The following is a 19,761-nucleotide window of genomic DNA, read 5'->3' as shown; positions in this document are numbered from 1 at the left end:
GTCTTATTCCAAAAATTTAGTGGAGGAATAAAAATATTTTTGCTGTGGGGCTTAGTAACTTATAGGAAAGAAAATCACAACAAGCGCATACAGTATAACCTGGAGGAACACTCTTAAAGGGGAAGGAAACCTAGTTGGCGCAAACCCCCCCCTCCCGTGTGTTGCCCACCCTCCCCCCTGGCCTACCCGTCCCGCTGGGCAAATGCCCCTAACTTGTTACTTACCCTTCTGCGCAGGTCCAGTCCAGAGAGTTCACAGACGACATCTTCTTCCACGCGATCTTCTTCCTGCTTTGACTGGCGCATGCGCAGTAGGAGCATTTCACCGGTACGATCTACTGCGCATGCGCCAAAAGTACATTGTGACTTTTGGCGCATGCGCAGTAGATCCGTACCGGCGAAATGCTCCTACTGCGCATGCGCCAAAACGCCGTTCAAAGCAGGAAGAAGATCGCGTGCAAGAAGACGTCGTCTGTGAACTCCCTGGACTGGACCTGCACAGAAGGGTAAGTAACAAGTTAGGGGCATTTGCCCAGCGGGACGGGTAGGCCAGGGGGGAGGAGTTTTGCGCCAACTAGGTTTCCTTCCCCTTTAAATAGCCTGGATGATAATAAAGTATAATTAACAGAAATACTGTACCTTGGTCACACAAATGTTCCAAGATTTAATTTTTTATTTTAAATCTGTATTGTACAGCCTAAATGCTGTATTTTTACAATAAAACGGAATGTTACTAACTTGTTACTACAACTTTACTTTAGTTAATTATATATGAATGCTGTATATACTGTATATGCATGCACATATGCACATCGGGTATCCCAAACCCAGAACAAACACCAAGGTTCTGGTCATAGCTCTAGCTTCTGTCTATAACAGCCACCTTTCACGTTGGGAGGAGCCATTTTCTACTCGGATGTTGCCAGGTCCTAAAGTGAGATAACCAAGGTGAGGATTCTGGGCAGGCAAGGGAACCAGAACGTGTGTCAGGAAAGACAGGGAAAGAGGAAGTGTAGTCGTGGGACAGGTGGGGCGATGAGTATTAGGTTGTGGCACCTTTAAATATTTGAATTTTGCGTGATGACATCACACAGGGCGATTAAAATAAAAGGACGAACACTTGTACAACTGCGAGAAGAAGCTGAAGGAAGCGGGCGTCACCATAGTGATGAGTATTGCGTACCCCCGAGTGTTAAGTTGTAAGCTTATACTGCAATGTACCCCAAAAAAATCATCACATATTTAACACATTTTCCATGCTCACAGTAAGATTGGCTGTACATTGCAATCAGAAAATTATCACATTCAAAGGGCTAATATAATGAACCAGCAGATCACAAATGTAATACAATACTTAATATTATTTATAAAAAAATGAAAAAAAGATTTTCACAGATATACCTCTAAAAACCCACATCAAAAGCTAAAGTAGGGGTACCAAAAATACTTTAACCATTTAACAGGTGTGAGCAATGCATGGGGCAGTTGATCTCAGATACCATTTAAAGCTTATGCAAAGCAATCAAAGCAGCCATAGTGTGGAGGGTCACACAAAGTGGGCAGTCAGTTGGACAGCACTGCACTAGGAGATCCTGTGGGGCACTGATTGATAAGCAAATCATGTTTAAAGTAATTGCAAAAAAATGAAAAAAGATAAAAAGAACCTGCATATAACCAAAAAGATTACATAGTAATCCCTAAATTAAGGTGTTTTACCTTATAGTTAATGGACAATAAATTAATTCAAGAAAAGTGAGTGCCAATTAGAGCCTGTATCAATTCCTTATCAACTAACAAACATACTTAAATAAATGAATCAGCTAAAGAGTCAATTGACTGTGCGCTAATCAATAGATAAAGTAGGATCCAATAAGTTAGTTGAAAAATAATGCTCCAAGCATTTAATAGTAGATCTATACTTTATCACTCCAATTAATCACAATAAATTACTAGGTGCTAGTTCATAAGTGAATAAAGTGCTAGTGCGACAATTAGTAACGATTACTTAAAAGTTCATTCAATATCTAAAAAAATAATTATAACGACCAAAAGTGGGGACGAGTTGCGCTACGCTTGTATCACACCCCAAGCTTCAGCCACGCAACAATTCTAAGCTCCATATCAGTGTGTCACCAAAGTATTCCAAGGGAAGTTGGAACGCCTGCACTTGGGCTTCTTATATGCAAAGTCAACAAACCAGCAGCCCACATACATGTAATGGAGCCATCAGTAGTTGTTTTATTACATACACATGCTGGTGGATTACTGTATTATTCAATATCTGGTTTATGTGACAGCAGGGTGTTATCTAATACAGTGCATGATCAAGTACCCGTTCACTGTTTAGACTCAGAGCAGTGTCACCACCATCTTGCTACTCTCAGTTCCACATCACTTCTGATCTCCCGAATTCCTCCATCATACGAAACAATCCTACCCACAAACCCTCACGTAGTGCACTCTTCTGCCATCCAAACCGCGCGTCACCGCTATTCTACAATCTCATTTTAAATGCACAGAAGACGCCTTCCCACAACTGTGCTATCACGCTGTACTGTGTGTACATGTCTTTCATAAAAGGAGCTAGACACTCCCCTATGTGATATCACAACTTCCCCAACCAACCACAACTTGGTCACATGGCTATGACGTCACCGCATATTCAACGCCCCTAGCCGTTCTAGATTCCAGCTTGTGCTGTGGTAACCTCTCTGAAAGTTTCCCCAGCGGATGTGACGTTTAAAGCGAGCACCGGGGCCGGAAGTTTTAAATACTGAGCGCTGTTTCGTTGTTTTTTTTTCTGGACTTCCCGGGATTTATTGTGTATGTATAAAGTGGCAAATAGCGCCTTGTGTATAAGTGTAGGATTCTCTCAATGGATATCTCGTGTGTGAAAGCTCATGTCGCTTTTTTCAAGTTCTCTGCATTTATTTGTACAAGATAACAGAACGTCCTGTAATATGTTTTAGCACTGAAAGTGTGAAGTTGCGTAAAAACTGATTTTGTTCTTTATATTTTTCTACAGTGAAATGAATATGTTTTCGTTTGTTTAACCGCTTGCTTTCATTCTTTTAATACATTACAGGCATATCCTAAAAGTCTGTGTTTTTCCTTATTCCACTGGTACTTGGGAGACAGTCCAGAATTTGATTTACTAAGAACTTCACCTGGAAATTTATTGTGCTTCTTGTCAAATAATATCAGCATTGAAAACTTCTGACAGAAAATGACATCCTTCCTATTGTGACTAAATGTAAGCAATTATTATGTGGTTGGCCAGCCTGCTAATACATACTGGCACTTATTTATAAACACTGGGCACATTTACTCCTGGGCAGTAACCCATGGCAACCAATGAGAAGATTGCGTTCATTGTTCAACCTACAAAGTGTCGGACTGGCCCACCGGGATACCAGGAAAACTCCCGGTGGGCCCAGGTGTCAGTGGGCCTCTTGCTTCTAAACATTTGGCCTATTTCATGACCTTTTCTGTATTTCTTTTAAGGGTCTTAATAATGGAAGAATAGAGTATAGTATATAGAGATAAAAGACTAGGAGAATAAAGCAATTAAGTGAGGAGAGGAGGAATAATAGTTTGTAAAGTGGACCTTCAGTCTAAGGTTTTCTGGTGGGCCCCTGGCATCCCAGTCCGACACTGAACCTACAGCTGACTTGAAAAAAATCTAATCGCTGGTCGATAACTATGTGTTACTGCCCTGGTGCAGATTTGCCCAGTGTTTGTAAACGAACCCCAGTACTATGTTTTAAAACATAAATAAGTTGGTTAACACCATATAATAACCATGCACCTATAGTAAGTCAGAATGAATCTAAAAATTCATTCAGTTCTTGGTCCTTAAGATAATGGGAAGAAAGTTTATTAAGAGAGTAGTGGGAAAGGATTAATTACAACAAGGCAGCACAGTGAAAGGCAGTGCGATAATAAATGCAGGCTATGCTCAATGTTGTACTTTTGCAAGAAGAAATTTGCAGACTTTAATATATCGTATAAATTCTGGCAGATCTGCTTGGGACCACAGTCTAATGCAACAATCTGTCTTGCAGTACAGGTATGGAATGCTTGGGACCTGGGGGTTTTCCTAGATAAAGGGTCTCTCCTTAACTTGAATCTTTTGAATTCAATTCTGCTAAGATAATGTAAACATTAAAAAACCCAATACGGTTGTTTTGACACCAATATGGATTTATGAAGTATAGTTAGGATCAAGTACAAGGTACTGTTTTGTTATTTCAGAGGAAAATGTAACCATTTTTTAAAATTGTAATTATTTAAGTATTTACATAAAACTCTATAGGAGAGGCCACATGAGGCCCTCATTCATATACATTTTCAATAATAACTAGTAATATCTAAATACTCTCTGCTTCCTGTTATTTTGAGCTTTTTGGATAATGGATTTCCAGATAAGGGATACCATACATGTAATAACAGGGTAAAAGGAATTGACGAAAAACTTGACTGATGATTGAGTATAGTAGTACAGGTATGGGACCTGTTATCCAGAATGCTTGGGACCTGGGGTTTTCCGGATAGTGGATCTTTCCGTAATTTGGGTCTTCATGCCTCAAGTCTACTAGAAATTCATTTAAACATTAAATAAACCCAATAGGCTGGTTTTGCTTCTAATAAGGATTAATTATATCTTAGTTTGGATCAAGTTCAAGCTACTGTTTTATTATTACAGAGAAAAAAGAAAACACATTTTAAAAATTTGGATAAAATGGAGTCTATGGGAGACAGCCATTCCGTAATTCAGAGCTTTCTGGATATCGGGTTTCCGGATAAGGGATCCTATACCTGTATAGGTTAACTAGAATATCATTTGTTGCATTGATAGACTTATTACTAATAAGTGTAATATTTTTTGCAGCTGCTCTGTTACATATACTGAAGATTTCAAATATGGCTGCAGATTGGCTGGGAAGTATTGTATCAATAAATTGTGGCAATACCTTGGGAGTTTATCAAGGCTGTGTTTCTGCTGTGGATCTTATCAATCAAACAATATCTCTTTCTCAGCCGTTCCACAATGGAGTTAAGTGCTTGGTGCCAGAGGTCACTTTCAGGTTAGTTGATAAATAAGGACTTGTGTTATACAATAAAAAATAGTTCCATTTTGACTCAAGTCATTGCTTTCTGCCTTCTGAGCTGTCCCTTAGATCATCCTTGATTGTGTTTTTTCTTTTAAATGACCACTCAGGTTTTAATAGAAAATGCACCAGTATGCCTTCCAGAGTCTTTCAAACTAAAATCAGTCAGTTCATAATCGCTTGTTTCAGTTTAGAGGTGGTATTATTAACTATGATTTTGTTGCTATTATTTTTTTTGTGCTTAGGGCTGGTGACATATCAGAATTAAAGATTCTTGAAATTCCTTCAGAGAGCCTGAAGTACACAAGCGATCAGCTAAATGACCACTCTACAGGCTTTGGCTACCTTCCAACTCGTCAGCAAAATGGTACAGGCAAGCAGAAGCAGACGGCAGCACATAACTCTGCTCAGAACATTCCTGGCCAAGAGGAACCATCTAGTACTTCACCACAGCCCTGCTCTAAAAGTTTTGTAGACAGGCACAATGAAGCAGTCAACCAGCCCAAAAACTTTCGCCGAAGACACAATTCTTGTAAGTTATACTTATTACAGTTAGTGTGTATTTTCCCATCCCCTTTCCATCACAGCTGATATATTTTTTTGTACATTTGCTTTCTTAACACAGTGTTTTTAAACTGCTTCTCAGGGGACCCACACCAAGTCTGGGAATTTAATTTATAACTTTATGATTGTTTAACATATAACTTGTATGCCCATCATTTAAATTACTCGTTCAGATATAGAACTGTATAGGAGATCTAAAGGGTATCATGGAGACCAACCATAAACATGGCAGTGCAGAGATTTTTGAAACCTCACTAAATATTTTCTCCAGGTTTGCAACTGGCATACACGCTTGTGTCAATGTAGATGTTGATCTGACAGTTTTAAAAATCCAGTTGATGGCCACAATGGCTCACTGATGTGGTCCTTGCCCCGACGGCTTGCATACTGTTTGGACCTTAAAGTTGTCATATCGGGGAATAATTGGCTTGTTTGCCATAATCTTGATTGGCCTTTATTCCCTCATCATGCAGCAGTCAGTCAGATTGACAGCTAACTAAGTGCACTTACCATTGATGTATTAGAGCACTAAAGATTATCTTGATTATTTCAGAACCTGAACAGTATTTTAGATATAATTAAATGTGTATCTACATTTCTATTAGCATAACATTTGCAGTATTTCTTTAAAAACAAAAGTGTAATCCTAATCTATTTCATAACATATTATCTATCCTTTGAAGGTGTTAAGTGAAACTAAAGCTGGAAATTGCCATATTTCCTCTAAGCTAGAGAGTGCTGTAAACGCAGTTACTATCTTTAGGGTAAGGCCACACTAAGCGATAGCGCGGCGATTTGACTCGCCGCGACTATTCGCCGCGACTTTTAATCCTCAATCGCTGGCGAAACTTTGGCGCTGGCGTCTATGGGAAATCGCGCAAAATCGCCAGCGTAAAAACACACGCGGCGATCTTTTTTCTATTGTCGCTCGAAATCGCCTAGCGAGGCGATTTCGAGCGACAATAGAAAAAAGATCGCCGCGTGTGTTTTTACGCAGCGATTCCCCATAGACGCCAGCGCCAAAGTTTCGCCAGCGATTGAGGATTAAAAGTCGCGGCGAATAGTCGCGGCGAGTCAAATCGCCGCGCTATCGCTTAGTGTGGCCTTACCCTTAGGAGTATAAAAGTTTCTCTCTGTAGCTTGTTAATCTCTCTATTGATAAGGATGTGTATATGTGCGTGACAGGTTTAATGTACTTGGCAAAATGTAATACTTTTTCCCTTTTGTATATCCATAGTACATGGATATTGGTCAGGATTAGTAGGCCACCATACATGCACAGATTTTGTTTTGTATGATTCTGTTCATAAAACAAGTTATATTATAAATTATACATTTATAATACTGCGCATGCATTTCCCCCTGGGAAATTTTAAGAAATAAGAAGCCAGAAGAACATCTCTCCGTGGTGTTTGCTAGAAAAACCCCGGGCCGGTGCAGTTTTCTGCCGATAGGAGCACCGGCCTGGGGTTTTGGCACCCCCAAGTGCAAACAGACTTTCCCTCTCCTTTTGGGTAAGGGCACACAAGCAGATTCGGGGAGATTAGTCGCCCTGGCGTCAAATCACCTCTTCTTCGGGGAGTCAATCTCCCCGAACTGCCTTCCCCTACCTTCCCGCCAGCTATAATGAAAAATTATGAGGCCACTTCGGAAAACGAAGCGCCGCGAGTGCCATACCCCTGGCAATTTTTCATTATAGCCAGCTGGAAGGTAGGGGAAGAAGAGGTGATTTGAAGAGGCGACTAATCACCTCAAATCTGCCTATGTGCCCTTATCCTTAAAGGGGTTTTTAACCTTCCAAATACTTTTTTCAGTTCAGTGGTTTTCAGATTGTTCATCATAAATAAATACTTTTTTTCCATTGCTTTTCCATCTTTGATTTTTTTACAGTTTTCCAAAAATGTAAGTTTAATGTCCCTTCTCTGGTGTTTGTCTGGCAGCTCAGTAATGCAGGTGCAGATTCTAAACTGTTAATTTGCTACATTTAGTTGATACATTTCTCAGCAGCATCTCTGGAGTATTAGCAACTATTGTATCAGTTCTAACAGTTGCCTTTATGAAACTCAGGGATTCTGCTCAGAAGGGACAAAGATAAGAAATGTATCAACTAAATGTGTCTCTTGTTTAGAACAACTCAGAGCTGCTTTAGAAGGTGAAAAAGGAAACTTTACACTTCAGTATTAGAAAAATGGTCACAAATGGAAAATAGAAAGTTATTGGGAAAAAATCTTTATTTCTGGTTTACACGAACAACCCCTTTAACATATTCAAATGGTTCAATGGACTTCTACCATTGACTTCTGCATGAATTTGGCATGTTTTAGGTGGCGCTGTATCAAATCAGAACTATTTCCAGGGTCAAGGTGTGATAAATCTGACATTCAAATTTGAGTTGGTGGTTTTTAAAATAGTGAGTTTTGACCCTTTAGTCTTCAATATATTTTTTGATGAAAAGGTAGTATAATGTAATTTGCTTTATACCCAAAAGATTTGGGATCAAATTTGTTGGTTTTAACTAGAAGCCAACTTCTGTGTAATCTTAGAGGAATGTCCTTCTGTGTTTTACCATAGCCATACAATTGTGGTCCAGGATCGGCTAAAAGTGGTAACTGTAAAGTTGCTTCTGCAAGTACTTGTTATTTTTCTAGAGAATGCAAAATACTTGTTTATAAATAAGTACCTTTATTCTATTGACTTTTTTTTTTTTTTGGATCAAATTTTTGTTTAGTGCTTTGCAAGCTACCTTTCTCTTATAACAATGTAACGGACATGAAAACACTGCTATGTTTTTTTTATTGGGTATATAGTACTGGGAATATCTAGGGTGCCAAATAATTGTCCACCCCAAATCTCATGCTATCTGACCCATATGCTGGTCTTTCACAAGTATTTATAAGGAAAAATATCTGCCCATTGGGGTTGGGCTTCCCCAGCCAGTTCTCAGGGCTCCCTATGGGGCCAGCAGCACATTATAAAAACCACCAATCTAGAGGTTCCCTTAGGTTAAATTGGAATGGGAACCCAACAATGTTGGGAAATGGTTTATTAGAATAACACGGTTCCATTCAGTCTGTGAAATCAGGTATGTTTGTTTAAAAAAAAAAAAAAAAAGTTTGATATTTTTGGTAGTTGAATGTATGAGCTATGTCAAAAAGAGGGGTATAATTTTCTTTTAAGCATACAAATCATATGAACTATTGACAAAGCATACACCTTTTGTACATCAGAAACCTCAAGATAAATAAGCATAACTTTTCTTTTCACAGTCTCAGTCTGCAATTTATTACTTGGCTGATTTCTTTACTTTTGGCAGTGTGCAGGATGCATGTCTATTTGGTCAAAGTACAGTGTGTACTGTAGCTATTTTGGGCAAAGCACCTTGTTTTGTATGCATTTTATTTCTGTCTCTAAGCAAAATAGGCATATATCCATTGCATGCACTAATACCTAGGGACCTATCTTTTAAACCTTGGATTTGTTGAATCTGGTCTAGTTTCTAAAGGGGAAAAACCTTAATTTTTATTGGGAAAACACATTTTTGAGATTTATTATGCTCTGAAGCTGCTAAAAATCCAAATACTCCAGCTAAAACCGAAATCATGTAGACTTCAATGGCAGATGGTCCCGTTAAGAATTGGAACATGTTTTCTTGCCTTCAGGATTCGCTTTAGTTTCTGGCTTTCTACACTTGTTTTCATTCGATAAACAGATAATTTCTGACTCGTAAAAGTCGTGTTTTCAGAGCGTCCATTCAAAAAAGTTGCACGATTCGAATTGTCGCTCTATTTTGTCACAACTTTTTTTGAGAAGTATTATTGGTAAATTAATAGGATGAGGGTTTGGGAGTTTGGTCGAATTTGTTTGTGTGAGAAAGTCAATTTTGTAAATAACCCCTATAAACTCAGTTGTGGGCTGTTACAGCATGCTTTCAGGGGCACTGGACTAGAGTCCAGGGTGGGTGCAATTTCTGAAACCTGACCCAGACCCGCTATATGATTCGACCCACAAATGCATTTTCTACAACTCAACCCACTGGCCGCAATGCAGTCTAAGAGATGGCATAATCAAAATTTGGAATATGGATGCTTCCACAAGTTATACCTACAAAATACCCACTTTTTTATTTGTAGGTAATTTTGTACCTGCAGTGACAAAGCCATGCTGCTGCCTCTCCCCCTCATCCTTCCCTCTCAGGTGGGGTGGAAAGTGGAATGCTTCCTTCTTTCCTTCTGCCCATTTGAATGCCAGTCTGGGTTTTGGGCAATGGCAGATCAGTAGGGGTGCGCTAGTCTAGAGGTCCACTGCCTATTGCATAAATTCTAGAAAGGCATCTGTAGCAGAGTAAGGTGCTACAAGCTGACTAGCTGGGTCTGAAGAGCCTCAGGTGGCTAATCAGGAGCCATTAAACCCCAGGCTGGTCAGTTTCTGAGGAATCTCTTAACTGGTAGAGACATACAGAGAGGATCTGGGATTCTGACGCTAAGGATCCTATGTGCCTGTACACACAGACACTCAAGGTCTGTAATTGTACTGCCTTTTGTTGTTATTGACCTCATACTGCTGCTGAAAGTTATTTTTGTTGTTTGGAAAGAAAAACTGCCTTTATTTTGTACCTGATATTTGCTGGAAGATAATACTTGCATAGTTTTTGTATGGTATTGAAGTATTTGAGAGGTATCTGTGGAATTGCCAAAGTCAATTTAGTTAGAAAAGTATCTGTTGTTTCGGTTTTATTAATTCTAGCTCTTTATGTTATGTTCCACAGAACCCAATTGTGCCTCTTGTAAATGTGCTAAACAAAGCTATGCTGAAATGATCAACCTGTGTTCTGTAATTCCTGTCTGCTCATTTTAAGGGTCAATTCTGTGCATTTCCGGAGCAGGCCAGGCTGGCTCCAGGAAACCTCACACAAGCCTGGAACAATTTCCCACGGCTGAAAAGTTGGCGACTGCTTGCACGCACCCACAGCAGAAGAGAGGAGGAGAAGAGGGTGGTGGTGGGAGGCCGCACTGTTTGTTACTCTCTTCCTATTACAGAGATTCTCTGAATGTGGCTTTGTGCCAAGCAGAGACTGCTACACAGTAAGATAAACACACGCACTATTAACTTAGTTTCCCTGCCTTGGGGTAGAGAGAGTTCATTGCTCACCATGTGTGCTGTCCTCGGGCTCAGTTAGTGTTACAGGCGTTGATGGGCCTTTTTGACATGACACACAAGATAACTTAACAACAACTTACTATTCAAGAGCCAAACATACTTCACTATTTATAGGTGATACAAGTTCTGGGAAGACTCCAGAACAAGCATTTTTATTATATTGCCAAAATTACCCTGTTGTTACTCTAGTATTGAATACAGTTGAAGTTTTTGTTTCGCTCCAGAACAATATATTTATAGAGAGTTATTCATGATATAAAGCTCGGATATTTTTGCTCTGTTTAAAAAAAAAAAAAAAAACACAACAAAAAAGATGGTTGAATGTGTGTCTTGATATATTATTTTATGATGAATGTGTTCCCATTATTATAACTATAAATAAAAGGATCACATATTCACAATGCAGCTGAATTCATTGCACTGTTAGACAAAATAAGGCTAAAGGAAATAAAGTAGCTAAAACTGTATTCACATAGTTCACAACTGTAGTTCACATGTATATGGACCTAAAAGGGAACGGGTATTTGCCCTCCCCATTCTTACTGCAAACACCAAGCTGGGATAAACTTTCTTATGTTTTTTTTTATATACCTTTTTGGACAGATTTAGAAAAATCATGCTTAAAATTAAAAGAATTAGATGTGTGAATATGTTGTCATAAAAGTGGTAAATGTTTGGTTGTTATTGGAGAGTTATATTCACTTGCTCCATCATGGTTACATTTATGTGACTGAGTTGAAGAACATTTATCAACACTTAGGGGGTTATTTATCAAAGTCTAAATTTATCTCTGCTGCAAACACTATTTTCTGCTGCAAACACAGATCAAATCCACTTGGGTTTTTACTCTACTCAAAAAATCATTGGGACTTCTCCCATTGACTTATATGCAACTTCGACAGTCCGATTTTATAATAAAAAAAACCACCTTAAAGTGATACTGACACTAACATTTTTCTTTTCAAAATATTTTGTTTGTGGGGCACGGTATCAAACGCTTTGACGAAATCAAAATAGATTACAGCTACTGCTCCCCAGCTGTCCAACATATTTCTTACCTCATTATAAAAAATTAATCAAATTTGTATGAGATGACCTATCCTTCAAAAAGCCATGCTGAATGCTGCTCATAATGGCACTCACTAGGAAAATTTTTTAAATGAGATCCTTTAAAAAGCCTTCAAATAATTTGCCCACCACAGATGTCAAATTTACTGGCCTATAATTTCCAAGCTCAGATTGTAATCCCTTTTTAAATATTGGAATGACATCAGCTTTCCTACAATCCATAGGTACCATACCAGATGTAAGTGAATCTGCGAAAATAAGAAATAGAAACCGGTCTAAATGGAACTAAACTCTCTTAGAACCCAGGGGTGTATGCCATCTGGCCCTGGCGCCTTGTTCACATTCATTTTTATGAAAGCTTTATGAATCATATCCTGAGTCAGCCACTGACTTCATTGAGCTGAGCCATCAGTGCAGCTATGAAGTGAGTCTGGGAACTCAGACTCCTCTATTGTATACACTGAAGAAAATAACTGATTTAGCACATTTGCCTTATCTGTATCTGTTACAACCATACTGGTGTGTAAAAGAAACGGATCCGCACACACACACCGATTAGTGCAGTCGGGGATTATCCCCTTTTATTCAGCCACCAAACATCGACGTTTCGTCCCCCCCGAAACGTTGATGTTTGGTGGCTGAATAAAAGGGGATAATCCCCGACTGCACTAATCGGTGTGTGTGCGGATCCGTTTCTTTTACACATTGGTTGCTAAGGGACCCGGCCGGGTCAACGGAAGGAACGCACCACCAGCTTGCAGGATTGGTGAACTACAGGTGTGCGGTAGGATAATTACATTACAACCATACTGGTACCATTATTTAAAGGAGCCACACTCTCAACCCATATCTTTTTATTATTAATATACTTAAAAAACCTTTTGGGGTTAATCTTAGCTTCTGTTGCAATTCACTCCTATCTTTACATTCTGGATTGCGATTTTACAACATTTATTACAGTGTTTATAGTCATTAAGTGCAGTTTCTGTCCCTACTGTGTTCTAGTTTTCAAATGCCATTCTCTTCTTTCCTATTAACTTCTTTACTTCTATATTAAGCCACATAGTGTGGTTCTTGATGTTTCTACATTTACTTCTTAAAGGAATAAATAGTGAACAGTTAAATGTTTAATCATTTTCAGCACCAAACAGAAAGTTTGACTCTGTACTGTGAAAATGATTTTGATGACTTGCGCTTGGAGAATTTGACCATAGTTATATTGTTGGGTTTGTCGTTGTTAGTGCTGTTTATAGAATACTAATATATAAAAAAGCACCATACATAGCCACCTCCAGGTCATTAATAAAAAAAGTTAAAAAACAAAGGACCAAGGATAAACCCTTTTGGTACTCCAGTAACAAAATTGGTCCAATTAGAAAATACTCGAGTTACCACCACTCTTATAATCTATCCTTAAGCCAATTCTTTAGCCAAGTTTATTATGTACCAGGCCAATATTCCTTATTTGAATCCATAATTGTGCTGTACTGTGTCAAAGCAAATTCTAAGAAGATTGTATTGACTTTATTGTATCCATATAACCATTAAACTGTTGATATCCATTTGGGACACACTAGGTCCAGCGTGGATTTGGAAAAATCCTAGCAATTTTTGCAGGGCTGGGGTTATGCCGAATCTGAAGTGCTCAGCCAAACCAAAGCAACACTCTTAAAAGAACAGTAACACCAAAAAATAAGTCTTTTTAAAGTAATGAAAATGTAATGTATTATTGTGCTGCTCTGTTAAAGGAAAACTATACCCTGAACATGTAGGTCTCTTAAAATATATTGCATACAACAACTCGTATGTAAAACCATGTAAATAAACCATTTTCATAAGGTTATACTTTTTTAGTAGTATATGCCATTCTGTAATCCAATTGCCATTTAAAAAAAATAAGGGCTGCCCCCTGGGTTCCTATTATTCATGGTGCACACAAACTATAGTTGTGTTTCTGTAAGCAATTTACACCAGTTTTACCAGTGCAGGGCAACACTACATTATATTGTCATTCCTTTAAGATGCTTTCAGTTCCTTTAAAGTCACGTGGACTAACTAACTGAATGCAGCAATGTTTGTTAAATATGCAAATTACAGGTTGGATTTGGTTCCGTTTTCAGTGTATCACTTCTTTAAAAAGGCCATTACTATTGTGAACTACAGTATCGCTGCTCCTCCTACATGATTGTGATATTCATAACTGTATTTTGAGTTAGTTTATAAAATTTTACCTACTACTTCATTTTAAATGCAGTGTTAATAACTTATATTCCTTTTTTGTGTACTTTAACACAGTACATTACATTCAATAATAAAATCCTAGAGGACCATTAACCAAACAAAAACACGTTCTTAGATTGCCTTTTTTTACCTTCTCCCCTTTTAACCATTTTTTTTCATTTTCAGTAGGGTCTTCTAGTAGCCGCTATCCAAACCAGGTTACACCAAAAAAGAGTGGCACAAAAAATGGACAGCTGAAGGCGCGTGATGACGAATGCTTTGGAGATGAACTGGAGGAAATTCCTGACACTGATTTTGACTTTGAGGGCAACCTTGCTCTGTTTGACAAAGCCGCTGTCTTTGAAGAGATAGATACACATGAAAGGAGGGGAGGAGGAGGAACAAGGTCGCGGGGGACCCCAAATGAGAGGCCTCCAACTTACAGGCATGATGAGAACATCCTGGAATCAGAACCAATAGTATATAGGAAGATTGTGGTTCCTCAGTCTGGAGGACAGGAATACTGCACAGGTAAGATGAGAGGTTGAGAGTTAATGTATTGGATTTCTATTTATTTGTCATCCTTATGCAAGATTGTAAGCCTTAAATACATCTTTTTAGCCAATTTAAACAGCTGTTTCTCATTTGCTTTCACCCATAACTGCTTGCTGAAAGATCACAAATTGAAATCCCTTTTTTTCTTTGTGCTCTTCTATTCTCACTGTGTTTTCTGTGTCAGTTCAATATCAGCCCACATGGTGTATGATAGGGATATCCCTTCTTGGCCAGAACTAATGAGTCTGACTAAAACCTAGTACACTTAGGCAGATCTGCCTGATGGCATTTTTTTCTTAAATATATTCAGCTTATGTCTTTTAATAATGCATTCCTCCACATGGAAACATATGTGAAGTGGGGCCATTTATTTCCATGTTTTCTTCCTCACGGGACCATGCTGAACTGTCGAATGCGGGTGAGATGCAGCATGCTTTCCCATGTGCATAAAATAGCATATTAAAATGCCTGAGTGTAAGAGCCCTTATACATGTTTTATCCGTTCATCAACTGAATAGGTTTATTAACAAGTAGTCATAGGAATTTTTAAAGTAAGCCATTAGATTTCTTGTAGTCAGAGTTTTAGTGCTATATCTCTATCTATCGGTCTATGTATCTAACTATCTTTCTATCTATCTAGATCAAAGTCTTTTAGAAAAAGTTGTCTCTGTCCAAAGATATATGGGCCTAACTGTACATATAGTTTGCAGTCAGGATACACAGAAAAATTATAACCATATCATATAACACTAGCAGTAATCTCAGCTATTGATCCTCAAAAGTCTAAAAAATATACTCTTAATTAGTTGGGCTTTGTAAATGTGTTTGGTAAGTGGTTCCTACGAATTAGAGACAGGCTGTTATGGTTTCCTTTCAATCTATGCAATAAGTTATCTCTTTTTTTTTGTCTATTTTTTTAACATTATCCCAACTTAATGAGCTCATGTCAGAAAGGGTCTGTATCTTTATTTTTTTTAATTTTTTTAATAACACGCTGATTCTTTTGCAAATATCTAGTATGTTACTGACACCTTGTGTATCTACATAATGTCCCGCAATGTAAGAAATTATCTAACATGCATGCTGCCTGTTAAAAAAAACACTTTAAGCAATATCAATTCCAGGTGTAATTCCTCAAATGAAACTCTGCAAACAAATCCCTCCCTTCTCTTTGCTTGGCCTTTGTAATTAATGGCTTCCAGAGCAGTCAACAAATCTTCCCCTGCTTCCTAATGCAAGCACATTACTCTTAACTGAATTTTAGTTTCCCTACAAATGACTGTTTTGTGTAGATTTTCCCCATCTTCCCCCCCCCCACACATTTTTTACACCCCCCTCAGTTTGCTTCCTATATGGCATGTGCTTCCCCCTCCTCCTCCCTTTCAAAGTTTACATTACATCTGTTATATAAGAAGACATAGTAGAACTAGTCTTGACTTGTGTGTAAGAGAATAGGCCTGTCCTCTAAACTGGCATACATGTCATTCACTAATTAAAGGAAGTCTAAACATTAGCTTTAGGTTGTGCTCATTTCGTGAGAGGCTTGCTCCATTCAGCTTTCACCTACATATCCCGCTTTTAAAGCATGTGTAAAAGTGCTGTACTACCAGCTTTTTCTTTGTGGATGCCGATGAGTTTAATGCTTTCCTGGAAGTTGTGTTTCTGAGATATTCGGCTTGTGCCGGTCTAATAGAGCTGTGTGGCACGCAAGGTGTGAGGATAGGAATAGAAAGAACTCATTAAATATAATAACATAATATCTGCAATATAAATAGATCTTCCATCAATTACTAATCATGCCATCTTGCATTTGGTAGAGTCTATTATACTTGTCAAATTGGGTTATGCAGTGTATGAACGAAATGAGAGCCTGGCCTAGATGCGTATAGAAAGGCTGTCTCCCTTAGAACCCATTTTAAGCAAATCATTTTATTTTTTGTTAAGTTTACCTTTTATCTTATCCTAAGTTAATTTGAATTCATGTTGTTGGCCAGTCAGATCTATTGAGTTTATTTAATGTTTAAATAGTTTTATGGTAGCCTTAAGGTATGGCGATCCAAATAATGGAAAAACGCTTTATCCTAAAAACTCCAGATCTCAAGCATTCCCATAATTTGACTTGTAAACAATAAAAATCGCAGGTATCAGTCCATTTTCTTTTCACATATGGTTGAGAAGTACAGTAAGATTCCAATAATCCAGCCTGCCATACAATTGTGTGATTGTTTTTGGATTGGGAGCTAGAAGAACACTCGAAGCAGCTGCATGATGCAAGACACCATTTTATTTATCATTGTGAATGGGCCAGCCCCACGTAAATGTGCCCCAGGTCTGGAAACTGGCGCTTTGAAGTGTCTGGAAGCTGTGCGCATTCCATACTGTTAAACATAATTTAGTCTAATGTTGCAAGATCAGCTGAAATGTAATCCTCAAGGTTCTCGTAGCTCCCTTTAATTCAGAGTTTTGACTCTTTTAAATTGGCAAATCAAATGTCTGTGGAATCAGGCATTCACCTGCACACTAGCCCTATCCGTGACAATCTTCTTGTGCTTAAGCACACATGGAGTGAATTCCCTGGCAAGCTATGATAAAGCCTTCGAAACACAATATGGTGAAGCTTTTAAACTTTCTTGGAAAAGTATATACAATATGTGTGTGTGACACTAATTGCTTGTTTGTTCCATATATCGATACAGTACTTATGGACTGTGTGTGAAACCTCTCTTTGAAATATTCTTATGTAGTATAAATATTCAGCAGCCCACTGTTGGTAATCTTTGCTTATTCAACTGGAGTACCTGAAAGAAACCCAAGCAAGCACATGAAGAATACACAAGCAGATAGCTCCCTAGCTGGAATTGAACCCCCTGACTGTATAACAACTACGCTATCCATTACAGCATTGTGTTTTTTTTTTACAGTTTGAACGTGGTTAAAAAGAGAATCTAAAGGGATGCAGCTAAGAGTATCATCAGAGAGTTTCATTGGGGAACATTGCAAGAGTGATAGTTGCTTTGTATAAGAGCAATTTGGCAAATGATGTTCTTCATAGTGGCTTGGATGCTTGGCTGCTTCTCTGTCTGTAGCTTTTCACCCACTTTATTTGGTAAAAGTGAAACCTGCAAACAGAGTTAGACAAACATTTATTAAAGCTAGATAGAGCCCACAACAGGGATATCTTTATGCTTTTATCTCTTAATATTCCATTACACTGTTCTAAATAGGGCATTCTTGAAAGGCTTAGTTTGCCTTTCACAAACAATATTTTCTTCTGTCCTCGTTCAATAACCTGTCGTGATTATTTTTTTTAAACGGACACACAATGTATCTGTTTGCTTGCGAAAGGATTTGCTGCTTTTAATGGCAAAAGTAGCTTCATAAAGCACTACGGAAATGGTTAAAAAAACAGGTTTAACAATAGCAAGGTGAGTGAAGAATGAATGGAGCGCCCTTGTGAATGAAGGAGCCCTTGCGTGTGACTGGAGAACAGCTGGGCAGAGCAGGTGCAGCTGGTGCAACCGGTTTGACAGCTCATTATCTTGCAGGTATTATTCATAACATTCACACACACAGCTCTTTCTTACTATGCTCTGTACTTTGACTTTTGCCATCAATAAACATAATCCTTGCAAGGTCTCTTGTCCTCGCCATATTGTCTATGTGGTGCCACTGGTTACCGAGAATCAGCATGGTCTGTTTACAAAAGATGCAACTCTGTTATTTCAGTGCCTGCTACTGCATGCCAAAAACTCCCAGTGGCCTCAAAGCAGGTGCTTATTTTTCAATTCCAGGCTTGGAGGCAAGTTTTGGTTTCGTAAAAGCCAGGTGCACTGCCAAACAGATTCTTAATGTAGGTTGACAATCCACATATGGGCTACCAAATGACCAATCACAGTACTTATTTGGCACCCCAAGAACATTTTTCATGCATGTGTTGCTCCCCAACTCCTTTTACTTCTGAATGTTGCTCATGGGTTCAAAAGACCAAATCTCAAGACCTTCGCATTGCGGAGTGCTGCTCAGATGCAGGTCCGGACTGAGCGTTAAAACAGGCCCTACAATTTCAGGTACACAGAGGCCCAAACAGCCCCCACCAGCCCACTAAATAGTGACTTTCTATGGCACCTTATAGCAGCCCCTCTGGCATTTGCCAGAACCCACACATTGCCAGTCCGGGCCTGCTCAGAAGCAGTCTGAGACAGAGTGGTTATTTCTGTAGCTCCTTTAGGGCCCCATGATGCCAAAAGCACTGTGCTTCTCACTAGTAGACATTTATCTGATGGCAGTATTGATTTAAGAATTACTTCGAGTTGGTAATTTTTTAGCCTGACAGCCTGCCCGACTGGAATGGAATTGGCAAAAGAAGAAAAGGTTAATTATGATCACAGTTTGAACATATCTTTAAAAGTATAGGAAGGTCCCATGGCTACTTTTTGCAGATTGGAAAGTGCATTGATAAAAGGAAAAAAAAAATCACTTCTGTGGAGTTGCGTGCAGAGAATGAGGATGTCAAGACTGTGGGTGCAACCTTAGCCACGTGGGGATCATAGTCTGGTATTTAATTGCATGAAAGTCTAGCTGCTGCAATTAGGAGCTGGCACGAGAGTAATGTAAAGCCCAGGCAAGCAGCCAAATCTGTCACCTTATGCAAAGGTAGCTGGTGACTCCTGGCATCAGAGCACCTTCTTCTCACGTTATATCCACATTGGACTGGACCTGTCCCAAGCCTCCCACTTGCAATCCTGACTATCCCGATCATTAGGAAAAGGCACTTCCTAGGAGTAAAATGATGTCTGGGGACATTTGTAATTGTGTTTTACTTCACACCTCGGGTGCCCTCAGCAGTGTACATACTTTGTTATATTCCTACCCAAGAGACAACGCCCTATGTCCAGTTGTTTTGGTTTCTTACTATATTGCTTATTGTATAGAGCTGTACTGATATGCACAAGACTATGTTTAAAATAACAAGAACACTTCTGTGAGTAACTTTAGAGACCAAGCTTTGTGTTTGCAATGTATTTCTCTCTATTTGTATAGTGCCATTAGTGTACACAGATTTTCCTATAGCCAAAATGTGTAGTAGA

The 19,761-nt window shown here is 38.8% G+C and overlaps 1 protein-coding gene across 4 annotated transcripts in view; it reads left to right on the top strand.

Annotated features, from left to right (window-relative positions):
• The first annotated feature begins 2,634 nt into the window (after nt 1-2,634).
• edc3.S (enhancer of mRNA decapping 3 S homeolog) overlaps nt 2,635-19,761 on the top strand; it is a 32,318-nt gene continuing 15,191 nt past the window's right edge. The window contains exons 1-5 of one of the 4 annotated variants that reach the window (XM_018254363.2): nt 2,635-2,822; nt 3,085-3,252; nt 4,891-5,086; nt 5,356-5,642; nt 14,309-14,650. In XM_018254363.2, coding sequence (XP_018109852.1) covers nt 4,923-5,086; nt 5,356-5,642; nt 14,309-14,650 — 793 coding nt within the window. In that variant the 5' untranslated portion in view covers nt 2,635-2,822; nt 3,085-3,252; nt 4,891-4,922. 4 annotated transcript variants of the gene reach the window in all.

This window comes from Xenopus laevis, chromosome 3S (assembly GCF_017654675.1).
Source record: "Xenopus laevis strain J_2021 chromosome 3S, Xenopus_laevis_v10.1, whole genome shotgun sequence".
In the NCBI taxonomy this organism is placed as follows: domain Eukaryota; kingdom Metazoa; phylum Chordata; class Amphibia; order Anura; family Pipidae; genus Xenopus; species Xenopus laevis.
This window is presented reverse-complemented; position numbering and strand designations above follow the sequence as displayed.